The 14,566-nt window shown below is 40.0% G+C and overlaps 1 protein-coding gene across 4 annotated transcripts in view; it reads right to left on the minus strand.

Moving 5' to 3' along the window:
* Nucleotides 1-14,566, minus strand: part of SHISAL1 (shisa like 1) — a 106,268-nt gene that overhangs the window by 35,120 nt on the left and 56,582 nt on the right. Inside the window, exon 5 of one of the 4 annotated variants that reach the window (XM_084505825.1) lies at nt 12,285-14,563. The exons of the other annotated variants lie outside the window; for them this stretch is intronic. Within the exon in view, the coding sequence (XP_084361951.1) occupies nt 14,563 (1 nt within the window). The 3' untranslated portion in view covers nt 12,285-14,562. Of the gene's footprint in view, nt 1-12,284; nt 14,564-14,566 lie in introns of those variants that run through there. 4 annotated transcript variants of the gene reach the window in all.

Here is a 14,566-nt window from a genome sequence, read left to right on the forward strand (position 1 = left end):
ATCGTCACTGGTAGCCATTGCTAATGTTTCTAATATATTCATTGGCTCGGGGAAGATAGATGTCTGGTGCTTAAGAGTTTAAACAAAAAACAGGCTCTGGAAATTTTCAATCTGATAAGCAGACTCTGAATTTTCAACTCATTTAATTTCCACTTTAGCTGACAATTCTGCAAAGGTGGAGAGAAATGTCTAAATGTGTTTGAAAGCAAATACCTCAGGAAGGTGTTAGGGATTAAACTGAATGAATGTGTAGTGCATGTCAGATTGATCAGATTTAAGCTTATTCCTTAGCTGCAGACCTAAGAAAAGGAGGCAGAAATATCAGGGTATGTGAAGAACAAACCCAGGAGTTTCTGTTCTGATAGGTGTGTTCTTGGCAGGTGGGGGGACACATAAATGGGGCCAACTGAGAGACCCCTTTTCTAGGTAGTCAGAAATGCCTGAGACATTTCTATCAGTTGTTAACACCAAGGGTCTTATGCCCAGGACAGGCATGGGACTAATGGATATATTGAATTTTGCTCATATTCTGCAGGAGTATTTTGGGGGGGGTGGTCCTATTTGTGGGCAGCTACCAAATGTATTAAGCTGGTGGCCTATTGGTTACTCAATGCATGTGTGAATGGCAACTAGAAATATTATTACATGCTCTGAATTAAGCACCAATGGAGAAATGTGATCTCCAGCTTGTGTGCCACAGTTCTGAGGCATAGCATCAAAGTGGTCAGGAAATCACAATAGCTCATAAATCATGATCATATGATAGAGGCTTTCTGCTCATAATGTTTCTTTGCTGGTGGGGGAAAAAATAAATCCTTTCGATTGTTTGTGCAGCTGTGTGTATTTATTTACTCATGCTGCAGTGCCCTAACATCAATACAGTGCAGTACTTGATAATGAACAAGTCAGACAGAGGGCATGAATGGGACTAACTCAAGAGTGCAGGTGGAATAGGCCGTACCTACATGTATCACTCACTGGAAATGGGGCTGCATGTCACCTCTGACAATCTCGTCTCCTCCCTTCTACCAGGTAAGCAGGTAGGTGGGGAAATAGGCCTGTGCTTACTTCAATCATGGGGCATGATGCTGGGCTTATTTCTCAGCCCTGAATTGTCCAGTGTCTGACGCAGGAGATGGTAAAAAGAGTCCATGCGGAGAGCTCATTTATGGTCAGTGTCTTGTTCTACTTGAGGGACTCTGCCACCATACTCTGTAGCACTTTACTCTAGACTGCTCCGGTACCTGTCCTGCAGCCAATTATGCCCAATTCTTCTGTTGCTTAGCTTATTTTTCAGAATCCTCTTCACAGAGGTTCAAACTGGAATTGTAAACTGGAATTGTTTGGCAAAGACTATTTAAAACTACACTTTTTTTTTTTTTTTTTTTCTTACTTCATTCAGAGGTAGGAAAGGAAGACTTCTTCTCCTTGTGTTTTGGGTCAGAGTACTACCAGAAGCTGCAAATTTATTTCTTGTATGACTGCTTTCATACCATTTCTCTTTACTTACCTCCCAGGTCATTTTGAGTTCAAATTGCACCTTTTGAGACCACAACATATAATTTATTTTAAAAATTCATCAGAGGTAATGGTCTTTATAAGGGAAAAAGATAGAAGAATGGAAGCAAGTGACAGTTTAGGTGCAATTTTTTTGGAAAATATTGGTCTCAAAGAATTGAGAGTGCAAGGAATCGTTCAAACCTCAGCTAGAAAAATATCTATACATGTCAAGCAATTATTTATTTGCCAATAATTAGCATTAAATCTACATGTGGGGAAGGCAAATAATATGTTTGGGATTAAGGTGCAAAGGAAATTGACTTTAAATCTGAGGAAGTACCTTGAGTTTCTCTTGAATGGGGTGTTTCCATCACCAAAGTGTAGAGACAAAAGGGATGGTGACCTGAGATACAGCAGCAAACCTTCATTTTGTGCCATTTTCTGAGAGACTGAGCTGCTAACCTAACAATCTTTATGAAATACTTTTCAACTAATACAATGGAATATGATAATCAGCACTGAGCAGTATTTGAATTGAAGTGCTCGTGTGAAGAGAAACACTGCTGTGCATCAACTTAAAATGCATACACAAATTCTCATTTCACATTTTGATAACTTCATGCTGTAATATGAAAGTGCAAACTATGCACACCTAAGCAAATCACTGATAGCCATCTTTTCCCTGTGCTGGAATTCATTTTGGTGACTTTGATCTGGAGCTACCATGGAAATAGTCAACGAAAAGGCAAAATTTTCACCGTCAGTTGAAGCCATTCATCCCTAAAATATAAGCCATGATAATAAATGGATAGATCAGTAATTGGTTAAACTGTTTCATGACCTGATAATAGAGATGGCAGGAATCCTTCACCAGCAGCAGCTCTGAGGCTCCTTTGCCCCTCAAGTCCCTCTTCTGAACCAGTCATTGAACATTGAGGCTGTCCACCACTTTTGCTCAAGGCGCATATTCTTCTGTTGATCCTGGACACTGGAGTTTTTTCCCAGTCTGGTGCTCCCTATGGCCTTGTCCCAAACATAAACCCACCTGATTTCAGAAATTTACCCAGCACAACCCTATGCTCTGAAATCGAATTGCAGGGCAGAAGTTTGGTTGAGATGTGAGAGTAAGGAGCTGATGAGGTGTTGGCTGAAATCTGTTGAAGCACTACCCCAAGTGCTAGGCGCCGCTCATGGGAAATGCTGGTTTTGCACAATCCTGTGTGTGAATTTGAGTATACACACTGGTCCCTGTAAGGACAGAGGAAACAGCTGGAAAAGCAGATGGACACAGACACTGAAAGGTACTCAGCACCTGCAATCAGAACTGGATCTTCTCTAACGTGCAAAAGAAGTGAGAGACAGCACATAAAGAAGCAGAATTTGATGTTGTGTGGAAAGCATATACATGTATGTGCCTGTGATATTCTTCTGTGGGGACAAGGTGGTGGTGGTAGAGTATCTACCTTTTGAAAGCAGATCCAGCCATTGGGTCAATCTGATTTTCAAGTGCCACAATGTTGTCATAGGCAGGATTTAAGAAATAATGATGTTGTTTTCAGAGGCTCCACAGATAAAATAAGGAGGATTAGTACAAAGGAACTGTAGAATATCAGTATGTAAAAACTCAAATCAAGGAGACTGGTAACAAGATTTCTTTTTGTATCTAACATAAATTCACCAATTTATTTAGAGTATTTAAGAACAGTATGCTTTTATATCCTGGGAATACTGGTCTCATGAAATTTTATTTTATTATATTTGCACAGAATATTTCCTAAGAGACGGTGGCTTAAAATTCAAGACTTTTTTGCTGAGTACTGGGAAGAGAAAATATATTGAGCTGAATTGATGATACTTTATGTATGTATATATATATATTTAAATATAGCTACAGGAAATTCTCAGTTTCTACTCAGGAAAGTGTTAGAGCTTGGAGTTTTTCATTACCTGTAGCTATGGGAAACATTAAATAAGATAATCACTTAACAGTTATTTTCATAAATTAAACTGATCAAGCAGGAGGAATGTTTAGAATGTACTTGTTAGTTGGCTTTAAATATCTTTATTTTACATATAAGTTAGCTATGCACTTTCAGGGCAGAATTGCCTGTCTGTATTATGTAAGGTAATTCTCATATATAGGCTTAAGATGTTGTAAAAGTGAATGCTGTGTCAGCTGTCTTAGAGACTGGAGCATTGTAACAATACATTCAAGAGCAGCAATGACCATTTACAATACTTGAGAAAAGGTTACTCAAAAAATTCAAGTGCATGAGTTATGAAAGTGCAATTTTAAAGAAATTTCCTTTTTAGTAATTTAGGTTATGCGTGTTGGTAAACCTGGATTATAAATTGCTCTTTCCACTTCTTAAGAATCTTGCCTGTTTTAGCCTACATTGAGAGTTTACAAGTCCTTTAAAGGTTGGGGGCTACAAAATATACTTCCTTTCACATCACTGCTGGGAGCTGTTCCTTGCCTTTAAAGGCATTTTAGGGAAGATGTGCTCCTGGGGCTTGGGCCCTTGCATGGGAGAAGGGTGGACAGCCAACCATGCCAGCCAAGCCTTGGCTGTGCTCCTGCCCTGTGGAGGAAAGGCCTTGGGGTCAGGGGAGAAGTGGGGCTGCAGACAACCTGGCTGCTTCCTTGGTATCCTTGGTATGTGGTGCTTGGGATCTGCTTTGGACAGAGATGAGGCTTTTGGGGCACAGCTGGAGCTGCAGGGGCAGAGACCTGCCTCCCCTGCTGCCTCCCCCAGCATGGCAGGTGCTGGAACAGCAGCTGGCTTTGCTTCTGTTATTAATGTGGTGCCTGGCTAACACACCAAAACTAAAGGAGAAGATGGGTTTCCTGCAGAGGTTCTGTGTTATCTGTAATTGTACAAAATAAATACATCTTTTGTCCCATCAGCTGGGTTGGGTGGGAGAGGAGTGAAACCACACAGGATACAATCTTCTCTATATTTTACTGAAAGCCATATTTTACAATTCTCACAAAGCACAGTGCACTACTGAAATCAATAGGGTGGCTAACATAAATAATTAATTGTGTGTAATGGCTCTGAAGTAATCCTACACTTCTAAAGGCAAGTATTTTTCAATTAGTAGCAATGTTTTTCATTTGATAGCTCCTGAAATGACAGATACTCCTGAACACAGTTCTTGAGACTGAAACCATCTGGTTCTCTTGGAGAAATGCTGAGTATTTTTAAAGGAAATATGAAACATTCAAACTTCTGATTTATGTGTTGAACAGAAAAACAGATTAAGGTTTGAGGACATAAATTGAAAGATGATCACTGAAAAGCTGTATGTGTCTTCCCTCACTGAGGCTGATTTTTTAGTAACTTAAAATGTTTTCTTCTTTCTGCTAAGGTTATTTAAAATAAATGGTCAAAACACCCTGGGACTCCCAAACCATCTTAAAAGAGTGGCTAGCCAACTATAAGTAAAACTGAAAGTGGGCTGGACTTCCTGATTTGCCAGACATCTATGAAACACTCAGGTCTTCCCCATAGTGTCCGAATCAGCTGCGTGAATTGAGGTTGAAATTCATCTGGCTGATTGCTGCCAAATTTTCCTGCAGGCTATTGTGTGGCAGCTGTTAAGTTACTGATACACTTGAAAGCCGATTAATTTTCATGATTCATAAGAAAAACTGGTTTTATTATACATAGTTTGAACTACTGTCAATTTTTTTTAAGACTTCTAGGAATTCTGATGATAAACTCAGTAAGGGTATCATATAATGAACCTTCTTCTTCCTTTTTTTTTTTTCTTTTTCTTTTTTTTTTTTTTTTTTTTTTTCCTGCTTCTTTGAGCTCCGGGGTGGGCATACTGCTTCAGAAAATGGCTAGATGCCTTCATTTCAAGGGAGTCACCTTGGGCCCCTTTACTGTTATTGGAAATCAACAGGCACCTCTGCAGAGCAGTTCTCCTCCTGTGAAGGGCATCAAGTTGGGCAAATGGTGCTGTGGAGATTCCCTTTGTCCGCACCAGCTCTACAGTAAGTTGCTGGGTGATTAGTTCAGGTGCAGGTATCCAGAAGCAGGATGTCTAGCCTAGGGCATTAGAAGCCCCACTCTGCTGAAAACTGAATTATAAAAATTTATAATGCCAGGGTGGATTTCTGTTACCATCATGTTCAATCTCTTATTCTTACAGGCAAATATAGATTTTTCTAAGTAAATATACCCAACTGTGCTATTTACAATCCAGTATTACTAAATGGAAGCTGTTCTGTAGTCTCCATGTTCTTGTTAGAAACGTTTTTGCCTCAGGTTTATTCACAAGCAGATCTGATGCATGTGTTTAAGAGCTACAACATACTAAAAGATTTTGATGGAAAAACCAGGCCATGCAGCTATTTCCTCACGTATAGCTGCACCTGGTAAAGAAAAGCAGCTTCTTACACCAGATGTGTATGTGCGGCCCCAAACATTTTTCCCCCTCCCTCTTGAACTTCCAGTGGTTCAAGTGTAGCCCTGAGGCTTGTGACGAGCAGCCTGGTGACAGTCATGCTGCAGTCCTGCATGCTCCTGTGGATGGGGCAATAGATGGGCATTCTTTGGGGCAGGGATCAACATGTATTTTGTGTGTGTGTGTGTGTGTGGTTTTCCAGCCAATGCTCTTGATATTGCTGTCAAACCTTTAAAAATAAAAAATCTGTAAACCTTTGAATATTTCTACATTAATGGTAAGGACTGATTATCTGAATGTCTCCAATTTCAGCTCATCCCAGTTTCCCAGAAGCTGATGTTACAGGCTTTCAAGATCTGTTTCCACAAAGGGACTCTGATGTACCTAAGATATTCAAGTATTCTTCACATTTGCTGAGCTCACAGCAGTGTCAACCCATACATCTAAACTCCAAGAGCACAATTAAAAGTACAAGAGTCTTTACAAGAGCATGCCCTTCTATGTAAAATTCAAGTGCATGATATGAGGAAAAGGCTCCTTCCTTGCTGGCTGACAATTTGAATTTACAGATCCACATTATTTATAAGATACTACTTGCTGTAAATGCAAAGCCAGGTTGAAAAAGCAGACAGTAGAACTCGCCATGTGATATATGATGTTGCTTGCTACTACACAGCCATTCTCTGCTTGTACAACCTCTTAACATACCCCAGAACAATATGATGGATACTTTAAAAACAAAAAGGTCACAGAAGAAAAAAACAAAACAAACTTGCTTATGACATTAGTGTTTGATTTAGAAAGATGAGCAGTTATGGAGTGTGTTATTTCATTAAGTATAGTAACTTTTTTTTTCTTTTCTGTAATTCTTTTGCCACACAGTGGCCAATAATTTATTTATAAATGAAGGACAAAATTTAAAAAGACGTTTTTGAAGGCTATACTCAGTGTATCTTTACTCAGGTGGATGGTCAATACTAAGTGTTATAATTGGTCTTTGCCACTTAGAGCTGAAGCCAAATGCTAGCTTTAAAATACATACAAGTGTATGGTTTTCAACTTGAAGTAAATTGAGCTGTGCAGAAAACATACCATGTGAAGGAAAAATGTGGCCATGTGGAAGTGTGTAGGTATGTGCATAGGGGTGCAAGTGCACGCATGTATTTGTATATACAGCTGTGTATCACGTTATATTTTTACCTATTATTTATAATTCATATTTGTTGGGCCCTCGGTTTCTGTATATACATGTACTCTACCAGATTCTACACATAACTGTACACAGGCAAGATAGAAACTGTAGCTTATTTTTTTTCTAAAATTCAAGAAAGATGGACTGAGTTATACCAAAGTGATCTAACCTTTGTCAGGTGAATAGCCTGCTCCTTATATTACAGCTCTTTTTGCCTCAGTGCTCTTTGCCACCTTGGCATCAGGCAAATCTCTCCTTTTAAAATTGCCGCCTAGCATGTCCTGAAGGCCAACAGAGGATAACACCACCTACATTCCTCTCCTTCCCCCTCCCTCTTGCCCTTGCCCTTGCCCTTGCCCTTCCCCTTCTCCTTCCCCTTCATTCCTCTCCTTCCCTCTTCCCCTCCCCCTTCCCCTTCCCCTTCCCCTTCCCCTTCCCCTCCCCCTCCCCCTCCCCCTTTCCCTTCCCTTTCCTCTTCCCTTTCCCTTTCCCCTTTCCTTTCTTTCTTTTTTTTTTTTTTTCTTTCTTTCTCTCTCCTCTAAATTAAAGGCCTTCTAGAATAGCTGCTTCTTCCTCCAGCAGAGCTGAAACAATACACCTATGCTACTTCCTTCCAGAGGCTGAACTTGTTCCAGCTGCCGAATAGTCAATTTAGGGGGAAAAGTCTATTTCTGCACTTGAATTTGAATTGAACCCCAAACCTGTGGTTTAACCCAGGGTCTTACATTTACTCTCAGTTAAATCAGATTTTTAAATTCTCTCAGCACCATGCAGGATATTCTTTCATTTCTTGAAAAAAAGGCTTATTAATGGCATATGGAAAATTTGTATTTCTTGAAATAGTTATTTCTTTTACCCAAAAGCCTTGTTTTCTGCTTTCACTTTTCAGTACCAAGAAGGCTAGCTTTCTGATTCAGAGCTCAAGAAAAAATACATAGTAATTTCTGTGTTGAGAGATGGATTTCAATGTAGGATGAAATATGGTGTCATCATGTTGCCTGTAACTGTTCTTTTTCTGTAGGATTTTTCTTTTCTTCAGCCATTTGTGTGGCTTTTCCAGCAGTATGAAACCTAAAACTATTTTGTTTTAATAAATGTCTGAAGACGCTTCAAACTAAGAACACAGAACAGCTTTTTAACATTAATGGAACAATTGTGGGAACAATTAAAAAAAAAAAAAAAAGCAAAGCTTTTGCAGTGTAACATGGTTATGTGTTTGGTCTCCTGTTGAAGTTCATATTTCTCTGCACATAATGACCCAAGCAATAAATAATTTTTAACTTTATTTGTAGTTAGGAGCAGAGATGTAACACCTGCAAGGCCCACACCTGAGCAGTACCACATGCTGGAAGGAACGTTAGAGAGCTCTGTGCAGAATGTCTCTTCCTACATAAAAAGTCATGGGAGAAGTGGAGGTTTGGAAGGAGAAGAAGCCAAGGACCCTGGCTAATTTTAGCAGAGTGAAGGAGGGAAGAAAGCAATTTCTCTTTTCTGGTTACCTGAGAGGTACTGCCAGCTTCACAAAGAAACACGCTTCAGCTTCAGTGAACTGTGACTGGTTTATTATTTTTGTATCACAGTGAACTGTGACTGGTTTATTGTTTTTGTATCATCCCAGGGCTGCATCTAGACACTGGGCTGCAAAGTTTCCTTTAGCTGCAACAGGCGCCTTGTGCATGGGTTACAGAATCACAGAATCACAGAATTTCTAGGTTGGAAGAGACCTCAAGATCATCGAGTCCAACCTCTGACCTAATGCTAACAGTCCCCACTAAACCATATCCCTAAGCTCTACATCTAAACGTCTTTTAAAGACTTCCAGGGATGGTGACTCCACCACTTCCCTGGGCAGCCTGTTCCAGTGTCTAACAACCCTTTCAGTAAAGAAGTTCTTCCTAACATCTAACCTAAAACTCCCCTGGCGCAACTTTAGCCCATTCCCCCTCGTCCTGTCACCAGGCACGTGGGAGAACAGACCAACCCCTACCTCGCTACAGCCTCCCTTGAGGTACCTATAAAGAGCGATAAGGTCGCCCCTGAGCCTCCTCTTCTCCAGGCTGAACAAGCCCAGCTCCCTCAGCCGCTCCTCGTAGGACTTGTTCTCCAGGCCCCTCACCAGCTTCGTCGCCCTTCTCTGGGTTAGTGGCAGTGTGTGAGCCCTACTGAAGAGCATTTCTTGAGTGCAGAGAAAAAAGAACAGTGTGTGCTTGGCGTCATCTGGAGGAGGTATTCTGCTTGGTATCATTTGGTTTGAATGATAATTTATGAATCATGGAGATTTTTGTTTTGAGCATTTATTAAGGCCAGCTGGTGGTTATTCTCTGTTAGTTCCATATTATTCATTATTTATTCACTTGTTTGTGGATGCACGTTTGTATTGTGGATCCAATGCATGCTCATTTCTTCATGACAGATATTTATGTGTTTTGCAGTTGACCAGTGATGACTGTGGTTTTCAGCTGTGCACTCTAATATTAGAGGCGGAAAGAAAGTAATAATTCACAATGAATAATTCAACAAGTATCACATGCACACACTGCAACAGAGAATCCTGATGTGCTGTGTCAATGTTCTTGTGTCCACTACAATCTTACAACACTTGTAAATAAAAAATCAGAAGCCAGCTACACACTAAAATAATCCTCACCTTCTCAGCCCTCCTATAACCATCAGCTTTCTGTTCCCACAGAGCAGTAGAGATGAGGATTTCGCAGGTGAGATGAGAATTTGCCCAGAGATTTCCATTCTTTGGTTTGATTATGCAACCACCACATAGTCCCACTGGCATCAGCAGCTATTATGCCGCAGCTGCATTATCAAGCATTTATTGGAAGAGGTGGAGAGAAGGAAGGCCATGTTTGTCCCTCATGTTCCCAAATAGTGGAGGGAACCATTGGAAAAAGCACTGTGTGATTTTGATGTGCAGCTGTGGCCCCCTGTTTTCTGACTACTCTGTAAGTCTGATGAAAATGCAATGCTAGAAAAACTGATGTTGGTACGAGTCTTCTGGGAACCCAGCCTCACATATTCCCCAGCTAACCCAGATTTCAAAGAACAGTTCAGCTTAGGGTCCTCTGCTTAGCCTCCTGTGCAGTCCTACATTCCCAGCCTGTGGTTCTTGCTTATATTCCAGAAGCCATCATGCCTAGCTTTACAATGACACATAAAGAGTATTCTGGTGCATCTCAAGACATTTCCTTGGACTATGACCAACCTTGAAAAAAAACTTCAGTGCAATGAACACACACACATGCAAACTTCAGCTGGTTCAATGTCAGTGATGTGTATAAGGTCATCTTCAACATACTGACCAACAACAAAACCAAGAGAGCGAGGCATCCAAGTGATTCAATCCATCCTAACAGAGGTGGTTTGAATAGCCCTCTGGAAACACCTCTCTCAGTGTGTTAGTGAGGAGGCCTAAATAACTTGCTTGGAGTAGATGCCCGAATTTCAGATGGCTAAATTGATGGAGGTTAATCCTGCTCTTTATTGCCAGTCTAGATTTGTACATGTATAAATTGATGTACCAGGTATTGTTGTTTTTTTCTTTTCTTTGTTTGCTACAGCCCTCCATTATCTGAAATCTCCTCACATAGAATTTAGAGACTGGGATCAAATTGCTTTTTAATGTTCTTTTATCCTTGAGCTTCTTAAACTTCTCACAGTTTATCAGACTTTCCTAAGTCAAACAAGCTCTGCAGCTTTTTTCTGAATGCCTTTGCATCTGCCATTGCAGTGTTTTCTGCTACGGGCACAAGTGAAGCTGATGTTTCCCTCCAGCATTCTCACCACTACTAGTGAGATAACAACTCACTAATTAGCATCTCTTATAATTAGCATCTCCATCTTTATATACTCAATAATATAATTAGCTTGCTTAGCTATCACACAGCATAGGAAATACATGGTGTGTAGTTGCCTAATGTATTCAAGTATCTTAGATGGTTCCAGGATACTCTACCAGCAGTACCTACAACTGAACAGTCAGGCAGGTGATGTGCTTTTACCGTGTACCTTATCTCCCCTGTTTCTACTACATAATACAAAATGTGTGACCTCGGAGCTGTGAGGCAGGAGCATTGCTGCCCAGGTAAGGTGTTCTAAATTTAAGACACCAAAGCAAAGAACAGTATGCTCTGTCTTTAAGAGCCATATTATAGTTTGACATATGGCTAATCTTTGTAACACTTTATGGAACTAAGGGAGTGACACGTAGAAACTGCATGGAGAGGCAGCAGTTTGTAAATCCTTTCATGACCCCTTTGTCTCCTCTCTGGCAGTCTCTTAGAACCTTGCCAAAGCACTAGATCATGTACTGCACTGCGCAAGCAATCCTACTCAGTGTGCTGCCATGGCATTTCCTCACATCATGTCAGGTGAGGAACAGAGCCCAGTTGGAAAAATCAGTGTTCGCTTATGTTTGTGTGTAGAGCACATTGCACTTGGACTGTTGGAGCCCTAATCTAAAGCCTTCTGCTCACCTCCACTATCCCAGGCTTACTGCCTCCCAGTTTTCAAGGAGGTCTGATCCCCTGGAAACTGCAGCCTGGGGGGAGAGGGCTGGGCCAGTTTCCTGCTCTTGTCAAATACTTCCAGCAGGGCCCTCTGCAACAGGTAAGCTTTTCTGCCTCATCTCTCAAACTGAAATAACAAAATGTACATAAGCACTGTGAAGATAAATACATCTCAGACTATCAAGTATTTATTTACTTCTCTAACATATAGGAGCAGAATGTAACTCCAGCTATAGCCAGTGGTCATGAGAACTGACTTTAAGAAAGATAGGATAAATGACAGCCAGTTCCTTAGTTTTTCATTACTTTTGTTTTCTAAAGCTTTCCAGACCATGTTTGCACTAATCTAAATGGAATAAAGGAACTAAGAAAATGAGACAAAGATTTCCCATGCAACAAACACTGGAAGATCGGGACTTAAAATGGGAAGATGTGGATTACTTTTGTCACTATCCTAATGCTGTGCAAGCCCTTTTTCTGTTACTTTACTTGTCTGTAACCCCTCCAAAACCTGCCCCATTTCTGCTAGCATCATCTTGTGGATATACTCAAGTTAAGTATTTGGAATAGTTGTTGGACTGCTTCAGGTATTTTCACTCTGAGTTCCTTTTACTTTATGTATTTCCAAGGAAAAGAGAAGAGTCAACCTGAGCGACAGCTGGCAAATGATGAACCAAATTTATTTTTGGTTTCAATAGCATCACAATTTGTTTGTATTCTTAACACATTTACAAAAATTCATCCACATTTTTATCTTCTTTTAGTAGTGCAAGCAAACAGTAGGGCTCTTTTCAGCTGGAACACCATTCTTACTCTGAGCTTTGAGAGGCTTCACTGAATAGTAAAAAAGAAAAAGTCAACCCGCAGCCCCCCATACAATTTTCTTCAAAATGTCTAAAAAATTAAATTAAGCAAGCATTTTTTGTAGATGGTATCAGTTATATTAGCTTCAGTCACTGAGAGTTTTTTGGTGATTAGAAAGGGTGAATTCTGGCTGCTTTCCAATCAGAATTTCTTTAGAATATTTTAGGTGGAACTGTGATCGAGATGACCTGCTAGCATAATACAGATGAAAGGTACTGTGCTCATCAGCTCCCAATGACGTATCACTTCCAAGAGCTGAGAAGTTGGGAATGCAATGGAAAATATCTTGCCGCCCTTGTCTGCATGACTGATTAAAATCTGTATCACTAATCAACCTAGAATATACTTAATGACTTTAATTAGTTTACTATAATTTTTGATGAAACTCACTGCAACTACTTTTCCACATGCTGCTATGTGATAGTAATGTTTTTCAACAGGAAGGAGGCAGGCTGTTCACTGTGTTTCAGCTCTCAGAGCAGCATCACTTTAATGACTGCAAAGAATTGCTCTAATGCAAATCCACCTCAGTGGTATGACTCACCACTATTATCACAAAGTTCCCCTAACTATGAAGACTCCTTTGTGCATAAACTACTCAGCTATGTGCTAGAGCATCCATCCTTCAGGAAAACTGCAGGCAGACCTTGCACCATTTTAGATTTAAGCCCATCAGTCACTGTTCTGCAAAGTGATTGCATGAACCTCTGAGCAAACACCTTTCCATCGCTGCTTTTAACATTTGCTGTAAATGGCCATGTCTCCACCACTATTCCATCTTTCAGGCTCTTTGGAGCGTAAGTACAGGTTACCAGCACTCACAAACAACAGGAAACAGATTACCCTACCAGGATGTAAAGTGAGCCGGTCTATTTATTTCCCACGTAGCTACTTTTTACATAGGTTCCTGTAGTTTAAGCTGTGTGCCCACTTTCAACCAATTATTCCTGTGATGCTGCTCTGTGTAGGCTATGTAATTGTGCTGACTAGCCTGTCTTCTCTGATGTTTAAAGTACTATGTCTCAGGCTTGCCTACTTGTTCTGTTTTGGGACCATGTCAACACCTGCCATTGGACATTGCCATTAGTGGCATTTTTAATTGTTTGAGCTGCATTTGTCATCTTCCTTCTGTTTAATGTCTTAAATTTGGGTTCACCTCCCTAGCATTTGTGATTTCCAAGAAACATTTTACAGTTGACTTCCAAGTCTTTTCAGAGGTGTTTTTTTTTTTTTTTTTTTTTTTCCAGTGAATAGATTTTCTTTACAATTATGGTTATAGATACCTGTGTACATATATTTATTGCAATGTTGGTAATGTAACTTCTCCATAACATTTTCAGTTCTTGAAAATGGTTTCCTGATTGGTGTGTTCTCTCCTGACCTAATGGACAGTAAAATGACTCTAATGTTCCCCAAATTTCAATGCTTTTTGATCTATTTTACTTTTGAGACTTAAACAACCATTTATCTGATACTTTCCTAATGATGAACAAACTGACTGTGTCTAATTGCTGGCCTTTTCTTAAACTGTGCAGTGAAAGATCATTATAAAACCAAGGTCATACAAACATGCTTTATCACTTTTCTGATGAAATGCCTAATTGCTTGCTGCATCATGATCTAATCGGGGAACAGTAACAATTAAAGTAATGATGTGGGAGATCTGTGAACTCAACTGTCACTGCAAATAATTGTCTGACATTGTTACCATGTACGGTCATAGATTCAGCATCATCACATCAGCTTTTTATGATTATTGTTTGGAATTCTACAGTGTGCCATTATTTCATGCAGAAATGTTAGCATACTTGAACAGATCTTCTGCAACTCTATAAAAGAATTATTACATACAGCTGTTGTTTAGTAATAATTCTGAGATATGAACTGGTCAGTACATGACCTTCAGCTGTACTACTTGCTTGTTCCTCCTTGAGTTAGGAGGTAAGTTATCTGTTTCTTCATAACTAAAATATATGCTGGAGTTGACTTTCCCAGACACTAACAGCAATGGGATTTTAATTCATAGGCTCTTATTTCCACTGGATTTTTGCTTTCTTCTTCTTCATTCTCACTTCTG

Source organism: Aythya ferina, assembly GCF_964211825.1.
Source record: "Aythya ferina genome assembly, chromosome: 1".
Classification (NCBI taxonomy): Eukaryota; Metazoa; Chordata; class Aves; order Anseriformes; family Anatidae; genus Aythya; species Aythya ferina.